Genomic DNA, 19885 nt, shown 5'->3' with positions numbered 1-19885 from the left:
GTGCATGTTTATGGAGGATGATTGGATTACACCGAGAATTCCAGTCATGGTAGTACTATATATATATATATATATATATATATATATAGCAAGTCAAATATCTGAATATTACTTTGCTGTGATTGGAACTCAACATATTCTCAGCAGATTTAGAATTTTTTGTCCATTAGGAGTTGATGCTTACCCACTACCATGCTTTTGCCTGCTAGTTCCTATCCCCTCCACCATTGCCCACATTGCCCATGTGTATATTTGCCTGCATTTTTTGTTTATTTGATGTCCTCTTTGTGTACAGCCGAGGAGATCTATCCAAATTCCTGGCTGGCCATTTTTTTTGGCCCATCTCAGGGCCCAGCCACAAGTTGCTCACCTTTGTTAGTCCCCCTGCCCGACATGTTTTAAACATCAGGGGCTTCCTGTAAGACTTGGTCTGCTTCTGAGACAACACTTCAAAGTGCAGCTCCCACATCTGAGGGCTTTTTTATCCTGCTAGAAAAGGAATGCATAATGGACACAGCTCCACTGCACTTTTAATGACTCTCATATGAATTAAATATTACAGCTGTTTTAACCGGATTACACATGGAATTTTGTGTGATGGTGTGCGAGTCGGGGTGTTCTTGTTACCTTGATGAAATATTGAATTTATGAAAATGCCACGCTTCAGTGTTGTGAAAATAATTAAGATTCAAAAACAAAGACTGCTTTTTGGATTATGTTTTAAAGGTACTACATGCAGTTCTGATTGTTTGTAAGCATGTTTTTGTTTTTTTCAATACACAACATTTATTGTTGAACCTTCTGAGCCTTTAAGCCTTAACCCTGTATCAAACTGACCTGTGACTGTAGGAGGTTAGTTGAAGACTCAAAATTGTGAGAAAGTGTGCTGAAATTTCACAATTTCCTCTTCAAGTGTCTTAATGATGCCTCAATCATGCATCAATTCAATGGGAATGGATTTCTTTCTTTTTGTCTCCAATCAGTCACAGTTTGGTTTCATATGTTGTCAAACTTTCTCACACTTTCTGACTCACGGAAACTTATTCCCTCAAAACAAGCATTTAGTTTTACCTCTGCCTGTGTTCATATTGAGCTTTCTTTTTTTGGTTGTGTCTTTGGCACAAAAACTTTACCATGACGTGTTCATTGTTAGCGAGAATCAACAAGAACATGGTGCACAAAGCGTCTCCACCTCTTTACGTTGGTCAAAATTGAAGCCTGCAATGTTTAGTTTACAAGCGCTGCCATGAGGGATGTGAAGTTGTAAGCCTGGCCTACTCCCCCAAACACAATCAGGGTGTTTTTTAAGCATCAAATAACTAATAAATAACTGAATGTATTACAAATATTATCATTTGAACGTATAGCAGCAAGGTAGAAACTACAAGAATCATCAGAAGTCAGCTACTAGAAAAAAAAATGTCGAGGATTTTTACTTTTAATCATGGACTTGTCCCATTTGTTTACATAAACTTAAATTCTTACTGCAGCCAACCTTCAGGGCTTCACCTTCCACATTACGTTCATTGCCTAGTTATTATTATATGTCGATGACAAGTAAACACATGGAGGACCCTTGTGAGATGGACGAGAATTAAAATTCATATTGCGATGGCCATGCAGTGGTGCAGATAGTAAAACCACAAACAGCATCTATGAAGCACATTCATTTTTACTGAACTAGCCTTTAAATATATTTGAAAACTCCCAACAATAGATTTCTGTTTTCTTACTAACTCATTTCCTTGCATTTTTACCAATAATTAAATATACTGTAAGCAACTTGGGTCCACCAAGGAACTTCAGAAGGTTTAGGGAGGAGAAAAGGACATATGTAGTTCAAATTTGCCTCCTCAGTCAGTGAAGACAAGATGTAATTAGTCAAAATGGAATAATATGATTTTTGCTACTAAATCAATTAGAGTGCATTATTCTTTCTGTGAGCAATGAAAAGGAGTCTGTTCAGAGGAATACCTGCGAAGCTGGACATGCTCTGTAAATATAAACGTACAGTTCAGCCATCATGTGTCCAGATTAGTTCATGCCTTTGCATTCATTCTGTCCAATTGAAACTTTCTGAACGCCTTTCTTTTTATTTTTTAGACTTTATCTTAAGCTCATCTTCAGTTGAGTACAATTTTTAAAAGAATGTTTGTTTGTTAGGCCATTGAACTCTGGCCTATAAATCATTCAGGCACAAAAAAGTTGCATCAACACATATCAGACATCTTAAAGAACTCATTTTAAATTGGATTTTTATACACTTAGAAATCCGTCACAATGACACAGTTTGTTCCGGTTTCTTTTGTCGTATCTATAAAAAAATACCAAAGACAACACTGTTTGACAGAAAACCACATTTTAGCTTGACCAAGGCCACTTCCCAAAGAGCTTTAGGCCCGTTGCTGCTTCTTTTGCTTTCCACTTGTCCACTTTCTTCTTTTTTTAAGGACACACTGCTAAATTTTTTGTCATGGTCGCCTGCTAAGCCTAGACTGAAAAAGAGTTAAAAAAAAAAAAAGCAGCTAAAGCCATCCCTACTCACCACCAAAAAAAAAAAAAAAATTAAAGTTTGCTGGAAAATCTGGCTCCTTAAAAGCTAAGAGTAGCTTAAAACTTCTGCACCTGTAATCCTATTTTGTGTAAATAAATAAAACAAAGTAAAACTGAAAACATATTAGTTGTCTCTAGAAGACTAGTTCAAGTAAACAACAGCGAAGCAGCTACAGCAGAGATGAGAATTCTGGATAAACTTGTAGTTCAGAAATGGGAATCTCATCCTTGGCCCCTCACTACCCAGTGAGCTGGAACAGGATTGGCCGATGCTCAGCACTGCTTCTCCAAATAATGTCAGAAAGCTTCACTAAAGACAACCTTTAATCTCTCACTTTGGCAGACAGTGAAAAGAAGCCCCAGAGAACTCCGACGCTCACTATTTGGATGAAGTCTTATTAAAATTATGCACATGATTGATTGCAAGACAGTTGCAGCTCAGCAAGCTAAAAAGCCGGGGATAAAGAAATCTTTCATAAGAGGTTTGCTGAAGTATTACTTTGCAGTTCTTCCTGATAATATCAATTATTTAAGTTCATAATATGCAGTGAAAACAGCAGGACACAGTTGGAATTTAATAATATTGAAAAGTGTCTGTTTAGGAATAAGGTGTTAATATCCTGTTAATATAAAAGACATTAACAAATCTGGGTAACTATATTTCATTTTTAATCAAAATCAAACTTAAACTAGACAGATGTCCAGATTAAGTGGATATGTGTATATGTTGGTAGGTGCGCAGTTAAGAAATCTCCATGGACCAGCACTGACTGAGGATAATCTAAAGTAATGTGGACACAATAGATGGTGGAGCTTGTCCTGATATACTTTGTCTTAAATTGAGAGGTAAACCATTTTAGACAAAAATCTGCAAGGAAAAATGTATTTGACGAATATTCAAGAGATTTTGGCTCCATTTGTCAGACCTTTGAAGCCTAACTCAACATAAGAGAAAAAAAAAAAAGATTGTTTTTCACCACTATAAAGGGCATTAGTGGAATAATTTTGCAGAGCACTGTTAAAAAGCTTTTGGTATACATAAAGTGATTAGAATTCTCCCTCAATCACACACCCCCCTCACCCACACCCCCCACCTTTCTCATTTTCCCTAACTCGATTATAGGAAATTAAATAATGCAATAGCTGTTTAATGAGAACTAAGCAGAAAATTAAATCAACTTTGGCCTTACCTCGAGCTAATAATATATGGTTTGTGCCGCGAACAAAGATCTGTTTGTTTGCTCCGTCTGGCTATCTTTGTGCCCCGGCCGTTTGAACAAGCGGGCCGCTGTGATGGAGGGAGGGACGACAACAGCTCCTCTTCCCAGCATGAGAGGAAGATGACGAATGAAAGGAAGTGCAAGTGCACACCTGCAGCTAAGGCTGGACGATACTGCTGATTTCGAATTCAACTCGACTTTTGATTTGTTGCCGTTTGCCGATCTCAATCGCAGTCGCACCGTAAAGATAAACTTAAAGAAGCAGGCAAAGGCTTTGACAAAACATCAATATCAAGTTCAAAATCAATTGGGAAATGGTGGCTTAAAAGGACTCAATAAAGGAAAACGAGCAGAGAAAATCAGAGTCACTGACTTCCAAGAGCAGACACATCTTTGACAGGTTACATCTTTCAGAATACCTGATCAAGTAACCTTATATAAAACAACTGTAGCAAATTTTGGCATTTTTGTTCTGAGTAATCCTTTGTTTTATTGAATTCACCCAAAAATCTAGACAATACACTTTGCAACCCCAACTTGAATGCCACTGCTGTACCAAACCTGTTTTGGACTGATGGCAAAGGAGATTTTGGTGTGATGCTTAGCATGACATATTTTTCAAAACTGGTACTCATAGTTGGTAAATAGGAAGTTTTTCTTCAACATCTTGGGAATTCCAGTTTAATTTTTCTAAATGTCCCTTTTTACATTCCAGTTCCTATTTGATCAGCATCAACTCTGCTTCTCTCAGTTGCTAAGTCTCGGCTAAATTGAGTAATTAGTTGTGCCTGAGCTCAATTTGTTGCCTCCATAGTTTAGGCACTGGGGTCGCAGCTGCCACAGCTGCTCCAAACCTCAACCGAACTTAACTGGATGTATCAAATACTACAAAACAAATTATTTCAATCTCTGTTGTGCTTTAAATGTGATTCCTGCCCAAATTTAATCACGAGGAGTCCCATGCAGTATTCTTTACAGATAGCTCTTTTTATTGGAATTTGAATAAATGCTAACATTCAAGTGTCATACTGAATTTCAGCAAAAACATTTGATTATTTAAACTGAGATAATGGTAAAAGGGTAATAAGAATGGCATTTTATGCCAATGACCATTCATTCTGATTTACAACTTACCCATCAGCTACTATCATTTATACCACTACATGACAAGTATACGGTTCTGAATATCCAAAGAAACAAATGCAAATTAATTTTAAATAAAATGCTTTAGGAAGCTGTCTTGACAACAGCAAATTTACAATGAGTTGCTGGAGGAAAATCAGTGTGAATTATGTCAGAGTTGGCTCAGATTGTGACAAGAACACAATGGAAAACATAAAAAAAATCTTAGATTGACGGTGATTTAATGTCATGCTAAACTGTACACTCTGCCCTTTGAATGAAAGACATAGACAAAAAAAAAACATCAGTGTTTGCTATAGCAGTTATGGGATAAGCTCCAGTCTTTCTGGATAATGTTATGTTGATAGAAGAAACAAAATAAGCAAAGCACACAAGCAAAAGAATACCAAATGTGCAGTAAAACACAGAGTAGGTGTTATCATGCTGCGGGGTTTCTGTGTTGCTCAGGTTAAAGGAATGAGCTCAGAGAATGTCTAAGGAGTATGATGGCATGAAAATGGGTCTCCACACGTGTCCGGAGTGATCTCTTGTGAGTCATCTGCTCCGTATAAACTTACGGCCCTCAGCACGGTGTCAGCTGAGCAGCACACTGCAAGGACAGCAGCTATTTTTCTAAATAAGTACATAACTTTGGACTCATTTATATTAATGCTCAACATGGTGAAAATTCTCAACTTGAAATGCAAAGATGACGATGGTTCAAACTAAAACGGTAGTTAACTACTATGATCATGCTTTATCCAAACATAATTTGACATAGCTTTTTGCATAATGTTGCCTAAAAAGGAACAATAACAGCATTAAAATTCTACATAAGGAAGAATATGTTTAAACCTACTTTCCCATGTTTGTTCTTCAATCATTGTCATCTTTCAAGGATTTATTTTTTAATTTATATATTCCACAATGCATCAAAATGAAGGCCATTTTATCTGCCTTTTGTGAGGTTTCTGTGGTAATAGAGCTCACTGTTGAAACAAAAATGAAATAAAGTGCTACCTTCATAATTTATAATCACGTTTAATCACTTTCATGTCAGCATACTGAGCTGCGCAGTCTACACTCAGCTCATGTAAAGCTCCACACAACAAAAGGCGATAGAGAATAAAGAATCTCTACCGTGAGGATTTACCATGTTCAATGTAAAACTTTAAGTATAATGGTACCATAAATTATTTTGTATATATTTACATCCACATTCTGTGACATTTATGCCGCAACATGACTGCGATGCAAACTGTTGCTGTTGATTTGAATAAAACATTCCAAACAAGTTGGGAACACAGAACATCTTTAAACACATTGCCAGATTAGCTTCAGCAAGATAGTTTCACTTTGGCAATGAAAATTTGTGCATTAAAATGCTTTTTGTTGATGCAAAGGCTCCCTGAAAGGTAAAACCTATCTGAAATGTACTGGAATCATTATAAGTGTTTCAGTTTTTCCACAAATTTCTTGTTCTGAGTTTAAGCTTTTCTAAGCTTAGAAAAAGCATCCAAATGCTCTTATTTAGTTTCTTCCCTAACTCAGCATCTTTATCCCCCCTCTCACTATGTCTTGTCTCACTTGTTCCCAAACTCCCTGCCTCCATAAATCCACCTCTCTTTCACTACTCGTTTCTCTCTGTGTTCAGGTTAGGGAAAAGATCTCGTGCAGACATAGAATGCACCTCTGCAGGGCTAACGTGAGGTGACACAGATCTTTTTATCACAGTCTGAAGAAAAGAGTCACTTAAAAGGCATGTTTTAGGGTATTAATCGTTGACATGGCTCACCCAGGTATGGGAAACCTTTTTTATGTGTGTGTGGCAAAGCAAATGATAAATACAAAGAGAAGTCTTGGATTTAGTCAGCTACGGGGAACACTGAAATATTTCAGTGTGGAACTAGGTAGGAATTATGTGTTTGTAGGCAGACAAAGTTGTAGTGAGTGAGTTAGCCCCTCTTTAAGTTTGCAGTCTTCTATGTTTCCTCGAGTTTAAATATTTCACTTGGTTCCTATACTAAAATACTGAAATATCTCATGAACCAGTGAATGGATTTTAATGAAACTGTCAGAAAGTAATCATTGGATGTACATCTACAACTGATTAACTTTTTGAGTCAGTCCTTAAAAACACACAAAAAATGTTTATGACTTGATCAGTTATAAAGATATCAAGCTAAATTTTGATGTTGTAATAGCTGAGACTCATCCCATCACATACTTTGAGCATTAACAGATTGTGTAAGATCTTTGTTCAGAAATATGACCTTTAGGACAGCTGTCAATATGCATTCCCCTCTGACATGACAATTCTGAATAGTTTAATAAAAGTCAACTTAACCTGAAGTAGTTAACTGTAAAATTAAATGTAAGTTTTTTGCAGGTCATTTCAGTTTTGCTAAATACTAAAAAAGTTAACATTTTATAAATACGCACACATGAAATTGCTTTAATTCTGATCGGTTTGTCCAGTTTAGTTTAGAGCAGCCAACAACATTCAAATACCAAACTGAACTTTAATGATTTTGATGCCATTTAATCTAGATTGTTCAGCGTTAAGCGCAACCCGTGCATCCTTTTGTTTTTCCTTTCTGACATGTGATCAAGTCATAAAAGTCCTTTCAGAGCTGTCTGAAAGAAGGCCACCCTGTCCCAACACAGAATGGTCATATTACACAAGTGTAAGAATTGTTTGCAAATGCGGTTGAAAGTGATGGAAATGTAACCGTAAACTGACAATATCGATTAACCAACATGTCAAGGTGGATCACACCATTGACATCGTGATCATCAACTGAAATCAATCAGTTTCCACGGTTATTGACTTTAGCAAATCAGCAGAAATTCAGCACATTCACAGTCAACCATCCATTTGCCTCTAACAGCATAGGTGTGTCACTTTGTCTTACCTGTCCGTACCAGTTATATTCCAACATCGTAACGACAACTGCAGCACTTCTAAAAACAAAAAAAGTTACCAGTTATACCAGCTTATGTCTCAGCTCTTGTACAGATAAAAATAAATAACTCATTGTTTCCCGTCGCTTTCGCCTCAGCACAGAACTGTTAGTTTTGCCTGTGTGAAATCGCTGTTGTCAGGGNGAAAGCTAAGCTATTACACACAAATTTTGCACACACGGGCACCTCTGACTCTCCTGTTGAATTTTGGCACTCCCAGGGCTCACGTCCTGTTGATAATGAACCTGAACCCATTATTTTGAGTCAATGGATTGAAAGAAATAGGGCAAAGAATGAAAGCCATAGGGCCAATTAACAGCATTCTTTGATGTATTACCCTCGCTCACCACTCAAGCAGACCGCTCCGCGTCTTTTTGTCTTTATCCCCTCTGTTATTCATTAATTATTCTGAGCGGGGTCAGAGTTCGTGTGGATAATTGTGCGGACCGTCTCTCTTTGAGGATGGCAAAAGATTCGCCCAATGCTGACACTCCCCCTGACTGTGCCCAGCCACCTTGAATTATGCCAATTATTCCAATTCTTTGATTTTTTTTTTTTAATCCTTTTTTTTTGTCTCTTTTCCACTCATACCTGCATTTTGTGTTCAGTCAACTTCTTTAGATTTTTTTTTTCTCTCCTGCATAGACTGATTTGACAAGAGCGTTTAGTGTTTCCATTAGACAGTCAAGATCTTCTCAGGTTAAACTCAAGCTGCTTATTACGCAATTATTAGCTTTTCACTCAGCAGTTTTGCACTTTCCAATCCAGAGTATGCTTCAGCAAAAATCCTGATTACTATGTTAACTTATCTTATAGCATGATGTCGGCTTTACTTACAGTAAAGCTCTATGCATCACCTTCCTTACTAATGCTACCAGCAAGACTGTTTACTAAATATGAAGTCATCAGTGAGTAACTTTTAAATATAATTAGCCACACCAAAAAAATAGATAAGTTTCCACTGAGCCAAAGACAAGGTGCTTCATCTAGTTGTAACCCTTGATTAGCCCTGAACAGTTCAGGCTAAATGTAGACTGCACTTAGACCACCTATAAACTAAATTTATATTAAACCCAAACAACTGAAAACAAGCACAATGTGCAACTCAAGTTCTGTGAATCTTGCAAGAATTCCAGTGAGCTCCAACATGGATTGTATCACTGACTTAAAAGGTTAACTAGTGTTTTTTTGTTTTACACACACTTTTTAGTTGCCAATTTTGCAATTAAAACATTGGTTTCAGTCATATTGTATAGTTCAATGTTGGGAAAAAGACGATACTGCTTAATCTAAAGAGATACTTTTTTTATTTGTATTTTACTGGCAGACGTCCAACTTTCACTTTTATCCCAGTTTTAGACCACATATCTATGGATTGTTTAGATGTCTCATCAGCCCAAAAAGGCTCACTTGGTTTTGGCCTTTACTATTGTTTTCAGCTTTAAAATTCTTTAAAAATAAAGCTCGAAAGCTGGTTGTTCAACCCCTACTTCTTATCTTTATCGTATATTTTTCTTCTCAGCCATTTAACGGTTCTAGTTTTGGATCAAGAAAGTTCAATATTCAGGTCAAGAATTTAAATATTTTCCCCAAAAGTCAAAAAATTTCTTTAACAAAGAGAGGCTTTCTTTACCATATTAATTGGTTGGCATGAATCACTCAGGCCTTTTCCTGAGCCGGGCGATGGAGTAGTAGAACTATGACGAAGTTGGCCAAACAGATAGCTGCAACCAGTGGTGGATTTTCTAACAGAAATCACGTGTTGTGTACAGATAAAATTATCGTAATTGAGTTAGCTCCCCTTTATACTCCTTGTTCTTTCATGGCTTCTCTGATTTTGCACGTGAGTGGAGTAAATCACCAAGATGCTTGCCCCAAAATGTAGCCTTTAGCAGCTAATGAAGTTTGTGAGAAAGGTCAGTGAGAAAAGAGTAAAGACTGAAAGCTGCTTTTAAAAAACAGTAAAACTTTTTTGTGCTCAGGCCACAGACTCGAGCTGCACTGACATAAAAATATGTTATTTCTAAGGACATGCAGTCTTGCGATGCACAAATTGCAATGGAGTGTTGATGGATGGAGTACTGATAATTGGATAAAAAAAGACCAACAGTCTTCAGTATCAGTATTAAAAATAAAGTTGTTTTTAAACCAATGGATGACCTTCTGCTTTGGAAATAAGAGCTGTAATCATAGTTTATATAGACATAAACTATTACTTTAAAAGACTTACCCTCAGAACCTAACCTAATATAAGAGTACATTGTTTACTTTGTTTCCTTCTTGTCTTGAGTGAAAAATACTTCTGATCAGATTCAACTGATTGAGTGAAAAGAAAAACAGACAATGCAGCTCTTTCAGCTGTATTAGACCAAAGTAAAGACTGATTAGGAAAGTCTAAGACAATAAGCCCTTTTAACAAGATAATGAGGATAAATAGTCCAATAATTGAATTATCTGTCCATCACTTTTAAATATGATTAATCATAGATGTAGAGATTTGTACTTAAAGTTTTTTTTAAAAAGGTCTTTGGAACAATAAACAAAAAAAATGGGTGAATACCAATAAAATAGAGTAAAGAAAGTTTTAAAACATCTTTTGCATCTGGTCTAAATTCTTAAGCTGAGGTAATCAAATACACAACTCACTCATGACATTGTATTCACTTTTTAAATTTCATCTCATTTTAGATTTTTATTATAGATTTACATCCAGTTTTGACTAATAAGTGATCATTTTTTGACATCACAGTTTAATATCCCCAACTTAAATTGGCTAACATACACACTTATTTGTACTTTTATGCAGCTTACTGGTATAAAATGTGATTTATTAAACTTTAGTAAACTTTATTAATTAATCAAATTAAAACTGATGAAATAAGGTGTCTAAATTAACATTTCTTTAGAAAATCTGTTTAATTTTGACATGAAAATGAAGAATATTAGTCTAGTTTTATTACTTTATAAATATATGGATCACCACTTTGAGTTAAAGGTCAATAATTTTCTCTTTTCCTTTGTTGCCTGTTATTAAAAATAAATCGATGGTTGAAAGTCTGTGCTAACCTCACGTCTCTTGAGTTTATTTGGATGTGATTTCTTCAAAGGGGGTCCCATGCAGCTCCTCTGGCTTCAGACGCTTCTGAAAGGAAAGAACCTCAGGCCATGTTTCTGCTGCTGACACCATCGCTTAAACAAAGTGTCCTACTCTGACCCCCTTAATTTGTTGTGTGTGAAGCTTCGCCTGTCACAGTTGTTCATCTTTTAACAGGGACAAAGGAGCAGGGGGTGTTAATAAAGTAGTAGCCACAAGCCAAAAACGGGAGATTTTTTGAGCTGATAAGTTTTATAACTGTTTAGGACCTACACTGGAGTTTTCTTCTGTTTTTGGCTTCAGGACTTTAGTTTTGATCATATCTTAGGAATGCTTTCTTATCAGGGAGTTTTGTGTTTAAGTAATAATAATACGTGACAGAAACTAAAAGTGGCAGTTTAGCCTTTTTGTCTCCCATAAAAAGTAAAAGAAAGTTTCTCGTAATGGCATTATTGTTTTGTATGTATTTAAACTTCCCAAAGTGAAAAAAGTTACATTTTTATATATAATCAGCACAAAACTAATAATCATTCATTCCTCTTTATATCCTGTTCTGTCATACAACTTAAAACTAATCTTTAGAGTCATCTGAGAAAAGATAAAAAGTTTCATAGTTATTGTAAATGTCACTGATATGCATCGATAGAGAATCTTAAACACTGGGCTGTCATCTGAAGCATTGCCACTCCTAACTCATTACTCTGTCGTACAGTATTTTGTAATCATGAGAAATCCCTACCAAAATTTCAAAGAAAGTCACTGATTCTTATCAGCACATGTGGTGGTTCATCACAATGAATTATTTCTTCTGCATGTGTAAAAACATATTCTTGCACTCCGATTTAAAGTAACTTCTAGTGGTCATATTAAAATAGACATGCAGAATTGTACTTGAACATTTTATTTGGTCGAACCTAACCAAACATTGAGTAAAGCTAAAGGAAATGGACAAAAAAGGGCCAAAAAAAGTTTACCTGTGTTTTCCAGCTCAATTTTACTTTGTAACTGCTGGTTCAAGGTACTGTTTTTGGTTCTACTTTCTCAGAAGTTGTGTGTGATTCAGGCATATGTTTCTGAAAACTGTGAAAAGTAAAAGCATTTCAGACATTTAACTGGTCTAAAATGCTGACTGCAAGCAGAACAAAAGCAACTCAACTCAGCTATGAAATCCAATTAAGGTGATCAAAGTGGAAATTTAGGTTGGAGGATTTGTTAAATGCCAAAAATCAACAATCAAGGGTTGTACAAAGCTCCTGCTGTATCTGTGTCAATGTTAGGTTTTCTGTCTGGAGTAAAACAATTTAGATACCTCCCCAAAACTTTTAACAAGAGTTTTATTGACAATAACTTTGTTGAACAAAAAGAAAATAGTCATACTGATGTCAAAGGTAATTATTATCATACACTGAACAAGACAGTAACTTCGCCCGAGCACACTTTCTGCACTTTTATCAAACCCTATCCAGAAAGACGGTCATTCTAACTGGACAAAACAAGTGGCAAAATAAATTTCAGTCCATAATATCTTTTACACTTTCTATTTTTGGCGTGAGAGTTTGAGAGCACAAAACTCAAATCTGTTTTCTTTGTTTTTTTCTTTTATATGTGTTGTATTCATAAATTATTAATAAGCATTGCCACTCCTAACTCGTTACTCCATTGTACAAAGCAAATGCTTTTCTGGTTTCACAACTTGGGTTCCCAGTTGAATATTAAAAAAAAAAGGAAGAACACAAGACTTTTTGTAACTTGGATAACGGGACGCTGTGTAAAATATGTAATATGTTCCATTACAGGATTAACTGTACACAAACAAGCCAGGAGTTTATGACTACCAGTTAATGATGATAATGTTGATGTTCTCGTTTCCCCCCCACTGACCTTATCTCACCTCTGGAGAGACCTCCAGCCCATTCCCTCCCTCTTCTTTAAACACATAACCCAAACTCAGCAGGATGCCTCTATTGGTCACAACACTTTGTCCAGTTCCTTCTAACCGGCTCCCTGAAAGCACTCTGTTCTACTGTTCTACTACAACTCTCCACACATAGTACTTTTTTTGCCCCCTTTTGAATCCTATTAGTGCATGAACTTAGTTTAACTGAAAAAGACTGTCGACTTCACTCAATTGGGTCTAATAGGATTAGGCTGCTGGTATGGGCCTGGAGGTTTAAATAGGAATGGAATTTTGGCAGACACCGGCTCAGTCCATTGCATTAATCTTATAAAGGTTGTAGAGTACGAGCAGGCCCCGGTCAAGCTCAGAATTGAGTGGATGAACGGCTGTTTTGGTGTTTGCTTCAGCCACGATGCCATCACCGCTCAAAGTGTGACACGGTGGTGAAAAATTGCATAATTAGAAGGTTGCAGGTGTCATAGCTACGATCCTATAAAACAATAAAAAATACCAGGTTTCAATCATGACATTCTGTCTTTCTGGACAAAATATGTATAGCTTCACAGGTGACCTTCTTGGAATGCTACTGAACATAGCAGGTTTCTTTTTTTCTTGGTGTACAAAATTCAGAAGTTTGAAAATCAGGACTTCTTCCAAGCCTGCCAGAAGAATGTGAACGCACCCTTCCAGCAGATTTAGGCAAGAAATAATGTAAAAGCAAAAAAGGACAACGTATCTCATCCTGATAATAAGTTTAACCTCTGAACTTTTACAGCACCAAATCATAACACCTTTCAATTTACCGTCTGAAGTTTACTTACGTCTCAGTAGGTTGTGTTCTTGCAAAATATGGCATTTTTCAGACTGGAACATCAAGCTAACGTCTAGTTCAACTGGGCGCAAGACCAAGGGAGAGTGTCTGCCATCTTGAAACAACTCCAATCTGGTTTCATAGTGGTTCATGCAAGCGTTGTTTTATTGGTTTTTACACTTTACATCAGATAGTTTCACCACCCAGCAATGCCTAACACAGTGATTATTCAGTTATTTAAATAACCACTGAATACAAAAGAGTCATCTGTGTAAAGATTTTAAAACCACACAAGCTGGACCAAATGGCTGTACAAAAGAATGTAATTTCACATTACTATATGTAGGGTTATAATTTGAGTTGAGGCAACAGGTTTGGCTTCTCATTTCTCTCTTTTTGATATACAGTAATATTTTTTGGATCAAGAACATGCATATCAGTAAATTGTTTCAAATATATTGAAAGACCATACAGTAAAGGTTCTCTTTTTGGGTTTCTAATCACCATTCTTCCCAGGCGTGTCATACCCAGTCTCATACCAACACCTCATAATGTCTGTCCCGGAGGTCTCTTCGTGTCTTTGAATGCTGTGAATAGCTTTCTTGGTGGCCTTGAAACCCCCACTGCACCAACCTGAGGGATTATGATATGTTTCAGCCAGAAGTGGTCGGGGTTTTTTGTTCTGATCTCTTGATCTTTGCTGTTTTTGAGAACACTTGGTTTAGGAAGGGGTCAGGGGGTTAGCTGGACAGGTGGTGATGTGTTCATGTGTATGAGCGTCTTGTCAGTTTGGAGCAAGTAAAACACTTAAAACTTGAATGTGAGGCATTTGCTGGGTTATGTCTAATCCTATTAGTGTCTAAGATAACATCAGATTATCAGATGGGGTCAGGATAAGAACTCGGGGGAAAAATTCTAAAGAAAGGTAGCTTTAGTTTTATTTCATTAAACAAACAAAAAAGATTGGATTTCAGTATATGCATCAATAAATAGTTGGTATATTTGTGTCAAAAATTAGGTTTGTTAGGAGCTCAATTATGTTTTATTGCTCTTTACCTAAATCAGATTTGTGAGCTTGTATTAGACCAGACAGTTGTTTCTTCTCAATGTCTTAACGTCATAGCTTGAATTTGCTCCAGGATTATCTAATTTTTGCTTTCTTCTTGCAAAAATTTGTTTTGTTTTGTTTTCTAGCTACCTCAGCTTATTCTTTAAATCCATTCATAAAAATATCAAGGCACTGTTTATTTGTGAGAATGAAATTCAATTTAGCTTCTAAGTGTGTAGAAACTGCTAAAAAAGAAAGAGAAAACAAAGTTTCCCTTAAGACACCTTAATGACTATTGCATGCCAGCAAGTTATTAACTTCGTGTAGCTGTTTTTATGGGTTAACAAAAAAAAACAGTGAAGCTGTTGTTCTTTAAGGGATAACTGTCTCAGGTCACACAGAAAACATAAATAAGCGGGGCCTCATTTGATTAGGACAGTGTAAATCAACCTGTTAGCTGAGTGTAAAGAATGGGTCAGTGAGCTGGTGTAACTGTTAGACAAAGTTTTACCGTTCACTTTCTTTTGACAATCATACAGGCCATTTGACTTTTTTATATTAATGTTTGTGAATGAGAACTTCATGTTCACATAGTAACAACTTGTGACTAAATGTGACGTCTGGAACAAAGATCAACTGGTAAACTTACAATTTCTCCTGCCAACTCAGGTTTTTCTTCACCACACCAAGCCAGAACGCCTGCATAACAGCAGGAACTACCACAGTCTGCATGTCAACAAGACCCTGGATATTCAAAGTCCTCCACTTAAACAAGTAAGTCAAGTCTCAACCCAAACTGGGCTGTCCTCCTATCCCATTGAGGACCATGTAATTACATTTCGAGGTGTTAATTCTTATCATAAGCTTCATGCTCGGCGTTTCCCTTTCAGTGAAATCCATAAAATCATCTGCAAAAAAACAAAAAAAAACACTGAAACAAATTGCCTATAGCAAAAAGTCCAGTACCCCATACTTCATACTGTCCAAAACCCACCGTGACAGACATGTAAGTTTTATCCATGTCCACAAATACATGTAGACTAGTTGGTCAGGTAAACTCCAAGACTCTTTGATAATTTCCCAGTGATTTTTCTTTGCATCTATGGAGCAGACTTAAATCCACATAAAGTCTGATATTTTCCTAATTGTAGTAAAAATATATGTAGTGAGGAAATCTGTCATGCCATATGGAGTCCCTGAAATTGCTGGCATACCATGACCTAAAATGACCTGATACTATGCTCATTTACAGATTCATACAGTTAAATTTGATTTTAGGGTTAGTTAGAAGAGGTATAGTTGTTTTCATCTTCAAACAACAGATCGTCTCATATTGTACATTGCTGCATCTTATCTTATCTTTTCCTGACAAATTAGTTTTAGTTCAGGTAACTTTAAGACTTGCTTTTCGAAAATCTGTAACAATTGGATCAGTGGTGTTTTAGGAAGGTCATAGTTAACGATGAACTCGTTTAGTAGTAGTTTTTGTACTTTCTGACTTTCCTAAACATTCTCCAAACATTGTGATATGTTCAGGATCTTTGTCTGTTTGTCCTCACTTAGCCATTAGCCCAGTTCAGTGGGCAAACAGAAGCTAACCATGGCACTCCGCCAGTCCAGGTGTGTGGTCCACACCAAGCACTGCTGCTGTGCCTCACTTATTGCCCATACACCCTTCTTTCTTAGCTCTCTTCTTTTCTCATGCTTTCTTAGATTTATCCTCCTCTCTTCCTTCATATGTACAATACTTAATCAGAGGTGTTTGGCTTTAGTCATCTGCTGTCTTCTGCTAAACTTGATTGTAAATGTCACAGCTTCACACGGTTAGCTGAAGAGGGAAATAATGGCAAGTGATACAGAACACACATAATTTAAGTGACATTGCATTGCGTTCAACAGGTGTAGAATCTATGACTAGTCTGGAACCACTCTTTTTTTTTATAGTAAAGGTGGTAGCTTGAGACTTGAGGCTGATATCAAACCGCAAACATTCACAACTATTTGTGCATGCCCACAAACACACATCAGAGCAACTTTAGCACATGAAAGGCCTCCCAGCGTAGTGGAAAACATAGTGCAACGGGGCTTTGAAGTCTACCAGTTATCCGTCCAATGTAAGGATGTTTTCTATTCCTCCTCTTCTAAAAATCTGATTCATATACCCCTTCAGGAAAATCCTACCCTAAAGCCCAGAGACAACTATTGCCAAACTGGGAGGTTTTTTGGCACCCCAAGTGTATCCAAAACATCCAAAATTGAGTCTATTTTTGCATCAAAGCAATGCAAGGGAGCTGGACGTATTTTTTTTTCTTCATCACAGATGAGGCTTGCAATCTTTGCGCAATATAAACACCTAAATAAAAAATACACACAGTCAGTGTGCAGCTGCATATGAATAGGCAAACACCCAGTGGCATAGAGTAATTGTAGAAGTTATTTAGATTGTTCAGAGCACTACAAAAACACCCAAAAAAACTAGTTAATCTAAGCACAGTTTGCTTTTTAAAAATAGCATTTGAGTAAATTATGACTAAAAGTTTTGCTGTTCAATTAAAGTTCTTTCAACAATGACCTTTACCATAACAACCTGTTTTTTATTAAAGATTTCAAAGGAGCATGAAGAAACAAAAGATTCAGAAATAAAAATAAAAGGAGGGTTTGCATCAAGCTAAACATCAGGTCCGACACTGGATTCACATTGATGTAGAGAAGAATCTACAATTGATCAGTTATGATAGAAGTAATACAACTTTAGCTTTATGTTGCATAAAGGCGAAATGTAGAAAAAGTCGATGAAAGCCTCTTTTAGAACTTAAAAACATAATATCATAGTCAATGATTTCTGTGTTTGGTTTTGCGACGTTTATCTTAGCTTTTGTGTTTGTGTGCCATGGGTCTGATGAGTTTTGCTGTGGGTTTGTAGTCATTGTTTGGCCTGGACATTTGGACATGTTTTATAAATTATTACTCGAGACAGAGGAAATATTGGTACAGTACATAGCTTTGTGTTACCATTCTCTCATTCCTCATTTTGTTTGGTTTGCCTAGCTTCAGCTCAAGCACGCACCTGGTCCTAGTTTGTAATCACCACACCAACTTTGTGATTTTCCCTCAGTATGATGGTTCCAGGTTTTCACTTCCATCGTGAACTTCACCCAAAACAAACAGAAATGATACCCCGTGTGTCATTTAATGTCCTAATGAAGTTAATTTGACAAAAAAAAAAAAAAAAAAAATCCAATGCTTTGGTTGATGATTAGATATCTTCCAATCCATCAACTTTGAAAGCATTTCAACTTGTGATCTTGTCCTATGGACTATTAGTGATGCCAAAGATTTATCCTCTTTTTTTGTGTCTCTTCTCTCTGTTACTAAAACACAAAACATGTTTTGATGCTGTTTTGGAGAACATTGCAACGACCTGTTATGACCACGTACCTTCCATGGTTTCTCAAAATGCCACTGTTGGTAGGTTTGGGCTCTGGTGTAGACTCCACTGTAGGGACATGGTAAACCAGGATGAGGGATGGCATCACTTTGACTGAACTGAGGCCAACTATGGGGATGTGGTCCAAAGTCATACAAAAGCTGCCCGTCATCTCTCTCACTAGTCACCCAATGGCATTCCGGTCCAGAGTACGACTGAAACATTTCTGGCAACACAAAATGAGGTCTGTGGAGGGAAAAGGAAGTAATTAGTCAGTAAATATATTAACTAGGTAATCAAATATTTATAATAGCCTTATCAAATTATGACTTATATTGAGATTTTTTGACAAATAGCTTGGCTAGAAAAGGGTTAAATGGTTACTGTGGTTTGACTTGTTAGCAATCTTAAAGCAATTGTTCAGTTTTTTTCAAGTGGAAAGGTTTTGAAAAAGGCTTTTTTTCCAAACTGAGGTTGTTCGAGGAGCTGTCTACAACAGGTAACATGTTAACTGTTCATAATCTTTCCACAGAAGCCCACTTCTAAAGATCTAAACAATCACTTTAAGAATTGAGTAGTTAAAAAAAACATTTAATGAGCACTTTGCCAATTCTTGGTCGTTTTAGCAATCATCCGTCATGCCGTAGTCTGCAGGTAGTATGCCAGTGGGTTGGAACTGTTGGGGGATAGTTGGCGAACGGCATTCAGGAGTACAGGAGTCGCAAAGGCTCACATCTTTGTCACTTGAGTTTTGATCATATTCAAGAAGTTTGTGTGATAGATTTCCTCTCCAAGTAGTCACAGAGCTGCCGCTGGCGTCTCAAACCCTTCTCAGTTTAGTTTCCATATATCTAGAGCTGCATTTTGAGGCCTGCATGGGACCGAAAACATCCACGACTCCAAAACTTGGTTGCTTGAGGCACGGCTCTCTGATCGCTTGTCACAAAACACTCGGAGTTCCGTGAGGCTGGAACGGAAAATTCGCCACTTTTTTCACAATTTTGAGTTCACAGCTAGTCTCCAGCACTCACAGCTCAGCGAGATCCTATCTTACCTGCATACAGTTTTTTGTTGTACGATTTTTGGCAGAACGACACGCTCCATTTCTTTTTCCTAACCAGGGACTCAACGCTTTCCTTCATTCACATAGATTGTGTATATTTTCATTTAGTATCTTCAAAGTTCCTGCATAAATTATTTTAATTCCATCTTTTTTTTGTATGTATATTTTTTTTTTCCATTTTTAATGCCATAAATGATTGAACAAACTTGATTATTCTTGTGTCTGAAGTAACAACCAGCAGCTTGTTATTGATTAAAGCTTCTCAGTGTCTTAACAAGAATCAGTTGATGTACCATTTGAATGGCAAACCAAAGCTGCCAACCATCTCATTTAAACAAATTGCTAATTTCCACCACTGAGTTAACTATGTCAGAAGCATTTTGAGTAAGCTTACAAGCAGGCATTATGTTGAAACGTTTCCTTTGTTCCAAATTGGAAATTTAAGAGAGGTCAACTGGGAGCACCAGAGCTTCATTTCTTGTTTTTTTTTTTTTTATCGCTGTAGAGATTCAACGTGGAGAAAACAGACCACACATTAAGACGGATACAAATAGGAAGCAGACAAATTAACATTTACTTCACACGCATTAACGCTTGTAATTTAATTTTCTTTCCTCAGATGATTCAGAGAAGAGTGACATGACATAAATTAGAATGGCCACTTTTTTGGGGGGGGGGGGGGGGGG

At 36.8% G+C, this 19885-nt stretch overlaps 1 protein-coding gene across 5 annotated transcripts in view; it reads right to left on the bottom strand.

Moving 5' to 3' along the window:
* tfec (transcription factor EC) overlaps window positions 1-19885 on the bottom strand; it is a 39782-nt gene that overhangs the window by 13568 nt on the left and 6329 nt on the right. For 4 of the 5 annotated variants that reach the window (XM_017424847.3, XM_037981391.1, XM_037981392.1 and 1 more), the window contains exon 2: window positions 18148-18382. In XM_017424847.3, coding sequence (XP_017280336.1) covers window positions 18148-18360 — 213 coding nt within the window. In that variant the 5' untranslated portion in view covers window positions 18361-18382. Of the gene's footprint in view, window positions 1-7810; window positions 7914-18147; window positions 18383-19885 lie in introns of those variants that run through there. The other variant, XM_037981393.1, reaches the window with a different exon arrangement.

Source organism: Kryptolebias marmoratus, linkage group LG18 (assembly GCF_001649575.2).
Source record: "Kryptolebias marmoratus isolate JLee-2015 linkage group LG18, ASM164957v2, whole genome shotgun sequence".
In the NCBI taxonomy this organism is placed as follows: Eukaryota; Metazoa; Chordata; class Actinopteri; order Cyprinodontiformes; family Rivulidae; genus Kryptolebias; species Kryptolebias marmoratus.
This window is presented reverse-complemented; position numbering and strand designations above follow the sequence as displayed.